Source organism: Pipra filicauda, unplaced genomic scaffold, assembly GCF_003945595.2.
Source record: "Pipra filicauda isolate LSUMZ 115617 unplaced genomic scaffold, ASM394559v2 scaffold376_size704792_pilon, whole genome shotgun sequence".
In the NCBI taxonomy this organism is placed as follows: Eukaryota; Metazoa; Chordata; class Aves; order Passeriformes; family Pipridae; genus Pipra; species Pipra filicauda.
The window spans coordinates 202,722-217,712 of record NW_024104505.1 but is presented as its reverse complement, the minus strand read 5'-3'; the positions used below and the strand labels follow the sequence as shown (position 1 = coordinate 217,712).

General features: G+C 36.3%; 1 protein-coding gene across 7 annotated transcripts in view; it reads right to left on the bottom strand.

Moving 5' to 3' along the window:
• Positions 1 to 8,866: 8,866 nt before the first annotated feature.
• Positions 8,867 to 14,991, bottom strand: part of REPS1 (RALBP1 associated Eps domain containing 1) — a 63,161-nt gene continuing 57,036 nt past the window's right edge. For 6 of the 7 annotated variants that reach the window (XM_027721216.2, XM_027721225.2, XM_039384780.1 and 3 more), the window contains 4 exons: positions 14,731 to 14,826; positions 14,121 to 14,269; positions 13,361 to 13,466; positions 8,867 to 12,282 (listed from right to left, as the gene is read on the bottom strand). In XM_027721216.2, coding sequence (XP_027577017.1) covers positions 12,214 to 12,282; positions 13,361 to 13,466; positions 14,121 to 14,269; positions 14,731 to 14,826 — 420 coding nt within the window. In that variant the 3' untranslated portion in view covers positions 8,867 to 12,213. The remainder of the gene's footprint in view (positions 12,283 to 13,360; positions 13,467 to 14,120; positions 14,270 to 14,730; positions 14,827 to 14,991) is intronic. The other variant, XM_039384782.1, reaches the window with a different exon arrangement.

Below are 14,991 nucleotides of genomic sequence, written 5' to 3'. Positions count from 1 at the left end.
TCCCTGCCTTACCTATCAGGCAAATCTCAGTGATTAACGAACCAGCAGGGATCCCACTTGTTGTCCCCTAAGGATGTTCTCGTTCTTTACACAATTTATCACTCTTGAGATTCTTTAGGAGTTTTGCTGGTAAAAGTACCTCGGAGTCCTCACCTGCAGCTGGGTACGTACCTGTGATGTGAAATCCAAAGTCAGCTTAAGAGAACTAGAATACAGCAGGCTTCTCACAAAGTAGAGCAAAGACTGATGTTTGTTGTTTTGGGGGGTTTTTACCCCTGTCTTTAACTAATAATTGAGCAACTATCCTTTTCTGTACAGTATCTTCTCATTGTCAGCACTATGGCTTTGTTTCTGGGCAGACTTCTGAACATCAAGCAAAAAAGCAGCATTTTTTAGCCTCATGCATCACTAAAAGTGTGCAAAAGTGTAAGGCCTGTGATGGTGGCGAAAGTCACTGGCAGAGCTGCATTTATACAAACAAAATGACGTACTTGGAGCTCACTTGGATGCAGGAGCAGAGCTATGTGCTCACTAGCAGCTTAGTGCCAGTGAGTGCAGTGTATTGCAGCATTGTAACACACAGAGGTCCCAAACCACACTTTTAACCTCTGAGTTTAAGTATTCTACAATAGAGGCAATTCTTTTCCATTTTTGGGCTCTGTCATCTAACTCTGCTTGGCCTTATAACTTCAAACACATTTCAAATCACTTATAAACATGTTGGATGTCTTGATCTCTTGTTTCTGTAACAGTTTATGCAAGTACAGAGCACATAAGTATAATCTGAAATACAGACAAAACCAAATAGCTTTCTCAAGCAGCTGTTTAGATTATACAAGAATTAACCCCTTTTTCTTTGATCACCTTAAGGCCACAGGCAATCACAAAACAAAGAATGCATTAATTGCAAATAATTAAGAAATTATTATTCTCTTACCTCCTCCTGGATACAAATTTGTGGCTTTTATGCAATCCATTAATGGTGTAAGCTTGCTAACTTTTGGATTCATACAAGAAAATTCTGCACCAAGATCTTTGAGACTGAACTCTTATCTGGTAATGAACTAATCTCATTCCTAGGCTCCTGCAGGAAAAGAAAAAAAATCTACTGTAATATATTCATGGACAGTCTTGTAATTACAAAAGTGTGTAAGAAGCTGCAGAAAATAAGTGCCTTTTCTGTTATCTTGTTTCCTGAAGAACCGGTTATGGAGATAAAAGTGTATTAACGTTAAATGTTTAATATATTTATCAGTGTGAGTTTAGGTCAGTGTTTTGGTTTAAACTCACATGGGTATGGTGTTTGAAAGAAGATGCTCTTTGCTGCATCACTGGTCTATGTTACCTCGTTCCAAGAGACATCTGTGGAACCTCAATGAACTAAAAGAGAAAATAAAAATCAGGAAGAAAAACTAATAGAAAAGTACCTAGGAGAAGAGGATTTGGAGGAGGTGAGAGTCAGTGGTATTAAATTAACTGCCTCATTTTTCAAAAACAGCAAGAGAAATTATTAAGGCAGATGTCTTTTATTTAGAAAATATACTGAACTCTTAAAATAAGTTTCAACATAAATAGGAAAGGACTGGTATTTTTTCCCCTCTGTGTTTTAAAGTAGTAGATGCACACAAACACTAACATACTCATGCTGAGTTATGTCTTGATATTAAGTTACCAAATAAAAGCCTCCTTAAGTCTGCATCATGACCTGTAAATTTAGTTCAATCAATAAGAAATTGGAAGTATTTACTATGGAGTTCAGTGGCATGTTAAATTACACCCAACATATTGAGACTTCAGAGCTACAACATTGTATTTTATATTGGCTATTGATTGTTAATGCCTATTCAGAATCCCCACTGATCCCAGTTCACCACTGTTACCTTGCAATTCAAAGTATTACACCTTACATTAACTGAATGTATACAGGAATTCTGCAGCATCAGTGTAGGATACTTAGCATTTTTCATATGCTTCAACTCTTGAAACACTATGTATTTTTATTTTTAGTTCTCTTCATTGTAGAAATTTAAAAATGCTGCCACACTCCTCTCTATCCCAAAGCAGATAGAGAATTGAGTATGTCTTTTATTTCCTCAAACACAGGTTCACGATTTTTGCATGAATTATGCTCTAATCTTACACATAAAAAAAAATTTAAGGAAATGTCACATTTCCCATAAAAGGCAACAAAACACAACTCTTGCCCGGGGACAGGAGCAGATGCAGGAATGCTTTGTGCACATAGAATCTCAAGCTTCTTACAAGAAACCAAACCTCCTGTTTTCATGTGGATAATTTCTGTAGATAGCAACTACTGCAGGTGTCACAGGTGCTCTGAGAGTACTTTTTTCCTATAAAGGAAATTATCTATCATAGGGAAGCTGGGCACAGAGCTCATTTCTTGAAATTGCTGATGGCAGCTGAATTTGGCCAAGGCTATACCACAGCACAGGAAGATGCAAGCAGGCTTACAACATGTCAGAGTTGTTTCTTCTGAATACACCTGCATTTCATCACTCCCCATGTGATTGAATCTGGCACTTCATGCCACCTGTCACAAACATGAATCAGTTCTGTCCAAGTGCAAACACTTAGTTCTGAGTTCACGCACTGTTGGGGACTGCTAACACAGAATGTGTTTTAGCCAGCAATACTGGAAATTCATTCCTTTTAAGGTACAATTACATTCACTGTTAGCAATCTATGCCTTCAGCATCTCACTACAGTAATCACAAAACATGGATTTTTGCACTGCCCCTCTTCTCTCACTATAAACCCCAGAATAGTTAACAGGAATAAGCACACAAATCCTCGACTGACTGCCCAGAATTACCAACCAGCATGCAGCATAAAACATCTGATAGTGGAAAGACATCAGAGCAGGCCCCATGTAACAACTGCACTGGAAATGAGAGAAGATATTTTTATTAGACCTGTATCAAGAAAGCAGAACAATCTAAACACAGTTCAAGCCTCAGCTGGCTCTCAGGACTTATGAGAGACCACCAATTGTTACAGTGAATGCAAACAGGCTGCAGATCAGCTGGCATATTTTAATTAGTTGCATGTTTGCTTCTTTGCTCTTGAGAACATGCTACTTACTCCTATACCGCATCTTTTAATTTCTTTAAAACGGTTAAAAGCTTGCAGGAAAAAAATACTGCTCCAAACATCACCCTTTCAACTTTGCTTTGGAAGAAACAAAAGATATGCCTTTTTTAATACAGCACCAGAGAAACTGATTGTATCACTCATCTTAAAAGTTAATGCTCTGGATGTTTAAAGATAAATTCAACACAAAATATAAAGTAAGTCTTGGAATGCAGTGATTGGTAAGGATAACAGAGTATACTGCACATAAGAAACAGCAACAGAAATGCAAGTATCTGGGCTCAATGCGATTTGGTTTTTGGTGCAAAAACACCTTGATTGAGGAGCTCAACTTCTCTCTTCATCCTAATTAAGTACCTGGCACATCTTTGCCTTCTGATGTTGTCTTCTCCAAAGAAGCACTGGCAGCAGATGCACTCTATATTCTGTCTTTAATATCAGGAAAACCATCAGGAGACTCAGTTTCCAAGGCAAAGCAGTGTCTTTTAATTGTCCTGAAAAAACTGTTCTTGGAAGCTCATGAATCTGCTGCAGCAGATCTAATTTAAATTTACAGTCATGGATTTAGGAAAGCATCTCTTAATACATGGCTTCATGGCTGGAATCAAAGCCAAAATTTGGATTTTTTTGCAATGGAATGGCCTACGCAGCATGCTGGCATCAGATAGGACTGACCTTTCTCAGTGAGGGAGGAGAATCTTTGCTCAGGAACTAGTGGGGCTTATTGGCAGAGCTTTAAACTAGATGTGATGGGGGAGGGAGATGAGAGATGCAAAGGTTAGAGGGATGGCGTGGTAGTCAGGGCTCTCTGCCCCTTACTCTGAACTGTGCTGGCCACACTGGAGCACACTTCCAGTCTTACAGAGGCTACCCAGGGAGTCTTCTGGTGACAGAAGCCAACAGGGAAACACTAGGGAAGTATGTCACATGAATTAAGGGGTGTACCTCTCAGGAAGGACCGATTCTGCAATTAGGCCAGGCAGGGCAGATTTCCATATTAGCACTGAACTTTGCTGAAATAAAGCTTTACAAAGAGACTTGTGGCACCCTTCCTCAAGAGCTGTAAATCCCTCTATCTTAAGCAAAAGAAAAAAAAAAAATCTATATATTTTTAAGGGTTGACTCTAGATCAAAATTTTAAATCTTTAAAAGTTAACCATTGTAATAGACCACAATTTCCCCCCTCCTATTTAGAAATAGCAAGATTAGTATGAGACCACCAATTTACAGCTCTTTAATTGTATTGAAACAACAAAAAACAGAACATGAAATAACCAAGAACAAACTAAGGTTTCTTCACAAACTGGAAGGCTGTGACCAGAGCGAATAAGAGTAGTTTGCAAATAATCTGGCCACACTGATCAATGTGATATATTGCAGCATCAAGCCAAAGGCCAAAATGCTCAAAAAACTGAAAATTACAAAATACTTGAACAAACACAGTCTAACAGTTAAGCATGTGCCAATAAAAGAAACATTTATATGGAACCCTAAAAATTGCAATGCATGTGTGAAAGAGAATGGATGTGCGTTAGAATAAAAATCCAGCCTTCCAGGTTAAAACCATTCAGGCTACGACTGCAACAAATAAATATTGTTTCACTTCTGTCAGGATTTTCAATCTAATTTACTGTAAAATAAACCTCACAGAAACTACAAGAAAAAAGTAAGTATTTCTTTTAGTTTTAAGGTGGCAATTCAGCTGGTTCAATATGTAACCATGGCAGACCTACTTCAACTTTTTGTTTTTACAGGAAAGAATATGCACCCGAACTGAGAAAATGCCCTTTTCTTACTTTCAATAGGCTAAAAGTTATAAGTATCTTAGTACTTTCAGAGCAGTAGTACGGGGCTGAATAGGCTACCAAAGCCAACAAGGTCTGAGATAAAAGCTGTACATTTATAAGGTCTTGAATTCAGAGATCCTGAGGATCTTAACAACAAAACCTTGCACTGGGTTACCTCTTAACTCAAGAATGAAAAGGAGTAATAAGCCTTAATACTACAAACATACTAAATAGTAGTTTAGAAAGAATAGGCTGGAAATTAATTTAGTAGTAAAATTAGTTTTAAAAAGTTTTAAAAGCCCAACTAACTTGGCTTATATTTTACAGGATAACAGTTTCCTTTGTTCTCATTTGAAACCTAGGCAGATTTTAGATATTTTAACAGAAACATGTCAAGAGCAAAGTCAGCCCAGACCATAAACAAATTACTAAGTTCAGTCTACCCCTTCAAACACAGACAAACTTCTTCAGCAACATGCTTTATTCTGCAGGCTCAGTAGTTTGCAGGGTAAAGTTGAGATCGACAAATCCACATTTATCATGCTGGACACAAACAGGAATTTCTCACAGCTTGTTTGATAGAAGAGTTAGTATGAATGAAGGTTTGCTTCCACAGGATCCCATGTTGGGACTGAAATTTCCAAGACAACTACAAGTAAATTGTAAATCCACATGAAACAAGAATGAATTTTGTATCAAGACTATTTATGCAACTTCATGACAACTACTATGAGTTTGCACCAGGCTGTACTTTCAGGTTTCAGGAATGCACTTAAAATACAGACTTGTTTGGAAAGAAGGCTACATACATGCACAATTTCCCATCTACTGGGAAATTTATATGCCCAAGTGAAAAGTACACAGAAATACACATAATTTACCCAAAGCCTCATCCAGTAAGTTCATTTTGAAGTTACCAGCTTCATCATCCAAACACATGGATGAAGCATAAAAATTGCAAATTTCAACCCTATTCTTCCTTAGTTTAAACAGACCAGCTAAATAGGTATTCAGACTTAAAAATAAACACATAGTATTTGCCCAACATGAGCTGGACAACACCACTACATCTTACTGACACCACTACACGCAGTTGCAAGCTTCCTTTGGATCCAGCATTCACTCTATTTGCCAACGCTCTCCTCTTATCCTTACTGTTGGTTTAAAGTGTGAGGAGAGAAATACAAAGTAATAGGTAAAATAATACACATCCTAATGCCATCTTCATAAAAATTTTAAATCTAAAATCCTAGCTTGGAATCAACATCACATCTACTTTCTGTTTTAGACAGTACTCACTTCAATTTATTTCAGATCAGGACAGTCTTGACCTGACAGCTGAAATGCAACTCCACTTAATAGGTAAAATTCTTCACAAGTGAAAAAAAAAAATTTTTCTACTGTTCTATGTGAACAGATACTTGCAAAAAGGAAGTTTTAAAACTTCGAAAGTTCAGAAAACTTCAACTGCAATGTTGCAAAAAGGCTACAGGAAAAAAGGGTAGAACTTTTCATGTCAAAAGTACCAGTTTTGTGAATGTATTTTAAGACATTATCAACTTTAGCGTGTTTCTTGGTTAGTGAATCCACCTATAGAAGCAACTTGGTGAGACCATAGAATCCATTAAAACTACTAGCCTTCTAATTTTGAAAAAATTACATGAATGAATTCCGCTTCTCCGCAGGAATTTTCTTGCTTCAATAGTACTTTATCCCCAAAGACAACGTGCAGAGCAAACTAGGGAATATGTTCCTTTTATGTACCCTTCTACAGCAAAGGGACCTCTTGACTCTTCTACGATCGCACTCTTCTTCCATAGGCAGGATACATAACAGAAAAAACAAGCTCAAGTTTGTGGCATGTCACTTCTCCATTTTCTGACAGTATGCATTGAATGACAGCTTCCTATAAACTCCTTTCATCTTTTTCTTGAACTACACACTGTATTTCCATACTTAGACTAAACTCAAGCCTTGCATTAGTTCAATATAAGCAAATTAAGGCACAACAGCACTTACTGAATTTCACAGCAGTTTAATTAAACCCACTTCTAAGATAGCATACGGGTTCCCAAAATCTTTCCTTTGCCTTCTGCAGACAAATCATATATATTGCTGAAGCTACCTCCTGTACCTACCTTTTTTGCTATGTCTGACATAGCCAGTCATGTATGTTAGACCTTCAGAAGCCCTTAGGCAAGTCTTCACAGCAACTGTTGTAATGCTTGCTCCACTCCCTGCTCCCCCAACTAAATATCATGAAAATAATTGATTTTCAATAAGTAATCAATTTATCTGCTCAATATGCAACTGTTCTTTCAGATGCTAATCATTCTTACTTGCCTTTTGAATGAATACTAAGACCACAGGGTCCTTGCAGAAGACATTCCTGATTCAAAGTGCAGTTTCTTACAATTAACATGTTCCACTCCACAGGCCATTCTGTCAGTTCAAATGCAGTGTTTCTTGAGCCGAAGACAGAAATACAGTCAGACTGCTGAAGTTAGATGACAGAAAGCAAAAGCCACCACTGCTGCTTTATGGGATGGGATGTACCAAGAGTTCACATCCATTGTGGAGTACCTCCGACCTCTGTCAGCTCCTCTGTAGACTGGGAAACAACTACTCCAGTCACAGATGGTTCAACAGTATTGCCAAAATTTGGCTTTTCATCAGTGTACCACTGAATGTCAGTTGAAATTGCTGTTACTGTTTACGATGCTTTGTTAATTTCCTAGGCCTCAAATGACTAATTTCAGCTGCGTTCAGATTAGATGCATTCTTTATCTCTTTAAGAGTGAAAAGTGTCAAAAACATATTCTACCAGAGATGAAAGAGAATTCATCTAGCTTTCTGTGCTCCAGTATGCTGTTAAAGTGTGATAAATAGTACTGACAGCCTTCTTAAAACTTTGGATCTAAGCTGTAGGATCACAAACTTTGTATGTCATAGAGTCACAATTCTGAATTTTTTATTATCATAACTAAACGAAGGCTGTTTTGGACAATAAGTTAAATGCAAGATATTTAATACCTATATACCAGTAAGCTGGAAAAAAGTACTGTAAAATCTCTTTGGAACACACTAATAATGTACAACCAGGTACAATAAGTATACACTTTAGGTAAAAATAATTTACAATCTACCTTTAAAGCAGAAACTGTACCTTTAAGGCCATTTTGCCAATTTAAAGTAATATTACTGAAAGGAAATTACATTCAACCCCAAAACACAAGCAACTAATTCAAATACTCCTGTGAAGTTTATATTTTGCTTGTGCACTAATTATTTGGACGATCCTGTATAGTCTCATTTGGTTACTAGTATATAGACGTTATCACCATTTTTCCTATATAACCCCTACTTCATTGTTTTCAAAGACTATTAAGAGAACATAAGATTATCTTTTTTTTTGTTACTAGGTAATAAAGTCCTTGGTTTTCATGTGTTTTCTTCTAGAGAGCTGCATTATAAATGATTATACATCGATATCCTTGGTAAGGCAAGCACTTCTGCTTATGAAATTAAATTTTATGTCTCTAAAAACGGAACTCTGGGAGGTATAAATGAACTCAACTGCACACAGCCTGATTTGTAAAGTATTTAAGTAACATAAGCATGCAAATATGTTTAAAATACACAAGTCATTTTTCGATCTTCGACACAGAGTAAGAATGGCATTGTTATTACTCACTTGGAAGTAACATGATTTTGCATCACATTATGATTTCATGAAACTACATTCTACTAGAAACTAAGACTAGAATGAGTCAGGAATCAGGAGACAGTGATTTATTATTTTTTACCGTTTAGGAAAAAGTGATTAAGTCTAGGTCACCCATCAAGTGACGCTGGGAGACAAACTGTTTACATAGCTGAAACCAGAAGAGTAATTCACAACTCCGCCCTAAACACAGAGTGGAAACACAGCACACCCCATCCATAAGGGACAGAGACATCACACAAGAAACAAAGCTGCAAATTTATTTTCTTTAGTTTTAAGTTTTTATAACCTCAACTCTGTTTATCCCACATAAGACATATTCAGTAATATGAGTTCTTCTAGTTCATACACTATACAATTGCAAGTAAAATGAGGTGCATGTGAAGTACAAAAAACCCCAAAGATACTAGCTTACATTGGATAGACTTAAAATACTGCTCAAAACAAAGTGGCTTTTCAGCTTTTTACCCTTGCATTTTGGAAATATTCTCTGCAGTCCAAAGAGAGGCAACGAATGGAGAAAAAAGCAACTCCAAAGCAGATGGAACAAAGAGGCACATTATTAAGAGAAACAAAGGAAACGCAAATCGAATGAGAAAAGAGACACTCCTCCAATCACAAAGTCCAAAGAAAAACATTTTGCAGATGTTTCAGAAATGCATGCTGCTGTCCATCCATCCATCCCAGCTGGGTACATGAATCACACTCCACACTATTTAGTAGTCTACATTTATAGTTGCAAGAGAGAGAGCACCTCTCTTGTGCTGTACATAATTCCTTGCCCCAAAGAGCTTACAATCTAAGTTCATAAAAAAGAATGCATCAAGTAGCTGGATCAAGGTCAAACAAATAGAGAAGACAGGAAGATAATTTTATAAGGGATTAAAACTGGGTTACATTACTAAGTGAGGTAACTTCTGAACATCATTGGCAGTGATGTTCTTAAGACATAAGTTGTTTTTCAGTTAGAAGCTCTTCTGATCATGAAAAACTAGTTTAAAATGTACAGAATGATGTATTAAAAGTAATCAACCAAAATTCTTAAAAATAGACTTGTTGGCAAGACACAAAAATGCTCAGATTGCCTAAATTCTTCACTTGAGACACTAATCTGTCATTCTACTAGAAAGATATGGATGTTAGAGAAATTCATATGTACATGTAACATTTGAATGTAAAAGGCTTTTTACATTTAAGTTTAAAATGTTAAATTCTGATTTAAGAATCCTGTTGCTATTAACATACGCTTAATACTTAAATATTAATATGAAAATAGTGCTATTTTAAAAATGTATTTTAAACTTTAAAATAAACTATGGACAAGACATAGTTGGTTCAAAAGATCAACATTCTTTAACTGCAGTGACTCAGTTTTCCCACTTCTTAAAAAAGGGGAAAACTTTTTCCCACTCTGTTCCTGCTCCTTGTCAGTTGAAATAGAAGTGATCGGTCCATCAACTTTAAAGTTTTTTAGTTTAGTTTTAGGGGGTTTTTCACTTGTTTTCTTGGGTTTTTTTTGTATTTCCCTATTTATATAGTTTTTTGAAGTCAGCTTTATATGTACTTGATATGTCACCCTCGTATCCATTTAGCTATAATTTCTTAATGCCTTTATGTGCAAATAGAAAGTACCAACTTTCATGCAACCATGACATTCTTTCATTCCAGGGAATTTTGCTTTGAATTATATACCTAAGCCATCTGCAACACTTCCATGACATTTGAAAAAATGTTGGAGTAGTTATAGTGGTAAAAATTCACAATTATCCAGTCTGTGTACGATGAATACACAGAAGAGTGTGTGTATCCACTTTTCTGTGGAAGAGAAAAAGAGAAATATTTGTTTTTCAGTGTAACAGCCGTAACCAGTAGAAAAATCTGACTTGAACAATCCTTTTGGAAGGGAAGTAGATGTTAAGAGAATTTCATTTAAGCACAGAAGTGAGACAGTGAGGTTAAGGACCGCCAACAGGAGATCATTTATCTTTAATTTTAAAAGGTACTCTCAAGGAAATCAAACCAGAAATGAAGATTAAAGAACTATAAATTTCTTTGACCCAAGTCAGTATTAGTATTTACTTTTTTAAAATTACATTTGTATTAAATTTGCTTATAGGAGGATACAAAAGGTGTATAGCCACAGATTACCAAGATAATTTGATCACTTCTGACAGGGAAGAAAATGGTCAAGGGATTATGATCAACCACCACTTCTTGTACATGACACAAAATTACAAAAAAATCCCCTGAAGGCCTGTAATAAAACCCTCCCCCTTATTTGAATGAGTTTCAATTCCCAGGTAAAGATGAATCAACAAAATTAAAATATTGTGCTGTTTTATTGGTGTAAAAATCACACAATTGCTAGTTCTGATTCTGCAGAGATACATCCATGCAGTTAAACATCTATGATCCCACAGCCAGAAGAAGCCATTAAATAGAATATCTGCTGTTAGTCAGCAATTAATGCAAATTTACATATGAGATCAAAAGGTGTGTATCGTACAATATACAACAAATCCCAATACAGTACATCAACCTGAATAGCAGGATACACTCAAGGAACTCTGTTAATAGTGAAGCCTGTCTATATGGCAGAGAAATAAGGCCTGGAAACAAGATGACAGAATGTACCCAGAATTCCTAAGAAGCAAACTGTTCATTTTTTGTTTTTTATTTTTTTTCTGGGAATTAGAAGTTTATAGAGGTATTGACACATTACTTGACAATATAATTTGTTATAGTGAAGACTTGTGGATGTGATCTGTTATTAAAAGGTAACATGTGAGACATGCAATTACAGGTGGTGCTTAGGTAATGTGTAATTAATGTTTGGGATCTGCACCCAACTCTTTTCGCAAAAGGGAGAACTGAAAACGATCTGTTTGGCAGACTACCAGTTGTGCCATAAATGTTTATATGCATGCGGCTGGATCAGGATCATGAATGGATGAAACGTGAACACCTGGCAATCTGTGGTTACATACTCTATAATGTATGCAATGAAAATCACAAAATCCAATCCCGTTGATATGGCAAACAGCCTGCAAGAACTCTCCCAACCTGAATAAGTTGGTGAATTGCAAAGAGGCAGGCTTTCTAGAATTGCAAACAACTTTCCAATTGCGAAAGGCAGCTTGGGAAGTAACACTGGCTGATGACAGATCACTAGTTTGTCTCTTTCCTGGCACAATAAAATAAATGCCATAGTGAAAGAAGAGTTCATGTGCTTAAAGACAACTGATTAGCAACCCTCTTCTGCAAAGATGTTTCAACAGGAAAAAAGAAACCACTAAAAAATTCCAGTTGGAAATTTTGGCGACAAACTCTGCAAACTCAAGTCCAACAAAGATCACAGATGCCCACAGAAAATGATGTGAGAGGCAGTGTCACATTCAAGGAAAAAGGTTTTTTTTTCTCTCTGTACTGAAAGTAAAATACTTAAATACAAAAGTGGACAAACTGACAAAACAGAACCACAACATTTAATGTAGAACAGAGCGCACTGAGCTAGATGCATGGATATTTAAATAGGCCTTGAAACCAATACCCCTTTCAAAATTAGTAAATTCACAGTTAACGGCAGTAGGCTTAGAGGTGAGAGAAGGGTCGAAGTTGTTCCAGTTGAACTTCCAGGGAGATTCTCTCTTCAAGAACATCCTACAAAAGAAAGATTTTCTACTGACTGTCCACGGAGAATGGAGTATTAGAAATTTCTTCACAAGATTAAAACTGGTAAATATCAGCTTCAGTTTTGAGAATTAATGTATTTTCTAGAATCTGGTAACTCCTCCCACAATCTGAATAGATTGGCTGTCTAGTAATTACTTATCATTGAAAATCAATACTTTGCTCCAAGGTGATGCCATTTAGAACTTTTTCATTTCTTTCAAATCACCCAAACCCATACAGCTGTAATCAGATGCAAACCCAGCTATAATATTTTTAAATTAAGTCTAAAATATTAAGGGGGTAAGCTCTCATCTGATTCAGTGGATTGGAAACTCACAATTTTTTTTCCCCCCGAGTTTTTCCTCTTATGTGAAATTTATACCCCTTGACTCTCATAAGCAGTAACAACTGAAATTCAGGCTTGGTGAGTTTTTAAAATGGCCTAACTTCCATTCTAGACTTGTTAACATTTTTACATTTAAGATTTTTTTAAATTACCTTGATAGTTAAAATTAGATATCTTAAGGTAGGAAAGATGGCAAGAGAAGGACATGAGGATGGTACCTACAGATAGCTCCAAAATAATGACAGCTGACCTAGATAAACAGATGATTATTACTGTACTAATTACTGAGCTGAAAGTTTTGTATTTCAGATTACTATATTTGTTTAAAAATATTTATAATTTTTTTAAGAGTTTAAGGTTTGCTTTTTCCTTGAAAAGAATACAAACCACTTCAGGTGCTCGTCTCAGTACTGCTTTTAAAGTATGTGATGACCACAAGAGACAGCTTAGTATTAAGAATTCGAGGCAAAATTTTAGCGGAGCTGAAAGCAAATCAATGCATTGAAAAATGTGCTTTGTAGTAGCAAAAGCATCCTTTGTAATTTCACAAAGCTTGTCACCATTAGGTATATTTGATGACCTACAAAAAGAGCTAAATATTTCACGTCAATATCATCTATCCTGTATATCAGTGGTTTGTCGAGATGCCTGTTACTGTGCGTCACTAACATCTTGCTCTCTGAGGCTCTTCTCTTAAGCAGACAAAGATTAAAGAATTACCTTTAGCTGCTGCTGTAGTTCACTATTCAATCTGGCCAAAACAGTGTTGGTTTCTTTGTTACGTCTGATTGATGCCTGAATTGCCTTCTTGTCTTTCCCCACTGATCTGAGAATATATTAGAAGTATTTTAGTAAGTCATTTTGCCACTTAGCTAAATATCTCATTTATTGTCGCCCTTCTTTAAGTGAGCGGAATCCCCTTTTCAAAGTTGTTTTACTTGTTACATTGTTAAATTTTCCATCTTCTGCCTGGCTTGATTACTCATGCTTGTTTGCATGGAAACACAGATATATGTGTTTCATATATGCACACATAGTTGGTTTCAATCAAAGAGCAAGCAGCACATTTTAAAAACTTGTCATAATCGACTTTTTGAAGTCCCAACACACTGTACCACATTCATTTACCTCAAAGTGACTAATGTAATAGACTACTTTCATGCTAAGACACAGAGACTGCACATTTTGGAGTGTTCATAGCAACCATTTAGAATTAAACACTCCATATTAATACTTCCACCACTTAATTATGACATACTTGCAGAAGTTAAAGAGTTCCCACTCCAAAACTCAAGATCTCTAAATGGTCTCCCTCTAGTAGAGGCTTTGTGATCTTTAAAAACCAAGAACTTTTAAAATTGTTCAATTATTCTAAATTAGACACACAGAAATTGTTTGCAATTCCTGGAACAGAAAGCGTGTATGCTGTTTAAATGTAAACTTTCCAGTAACAGATGTATTTATACACTTCTTGGGTTACCTAGGAATAGATGGCTGTGAAGCAAGAACAGCAGCTATGACACCTGTTTTCTGTGTATGTTCCTCAGCTTCAGGTCTTAGCTCATCTTCTGATTTTAATCTTCTACGAATAGGCTTCGGTGGTGGAGCAAGTGGGGTAGTGCCTTTACCCTGGAGAGGAAAACACAGCCTATTAATTCTCTCAAACTATATTTCCCATCAGATATTTTCTGATGGACATTAGTTACATTCTCAACACAGTCTGAAAAAAAGTACTAAATTCGACCCCCTGGTGAAAGGGCAGTAAGTTGCTACACACTGACAAAGAACTGCGCAAGCAGAAACACCATGGTACAACAGAGTACTGCAAATACACAACTCAGAGCACACTTTCCCCCCAGTAATTATGTGTCTGCAACCAAAAAAAAGCTACTGTTAATCAAGTTCTGTACTAAACGTTTTGATCTGTTTCAAAAATTTGAACACTTACGTGCCTATTTCAAGCATGTATCGGACCTAAGAAAACTGAGTTCAAGTGGAAGCATATAAAGTTGCTGTTGCAAATCAAAACAGACGTATAATTTCACATACATCAGACAACTGCACTCTCCTTAAATGTGTACTTTGCATACCACACTAGTGGGGACATTAGCTGGTGCTTTGTCTTCAACTCTTCCATCTGCTTTGGCAACTCTAAGAGAACCTGCAGAATCAGAGGGCTTCTCAACCTAAAGGGATATAAACTGTATTTAGAATGTTGCCTAAAAAAACCTACTTCTTAACAAATATTTCGTTTTCAACAATTGGAATAAATACAAGTATGCTGTGTTTCCCGATACATGAATACAGTTAACACCCAAAAATTCCAGTTCAACTCTTCTTTAGAAGCACAA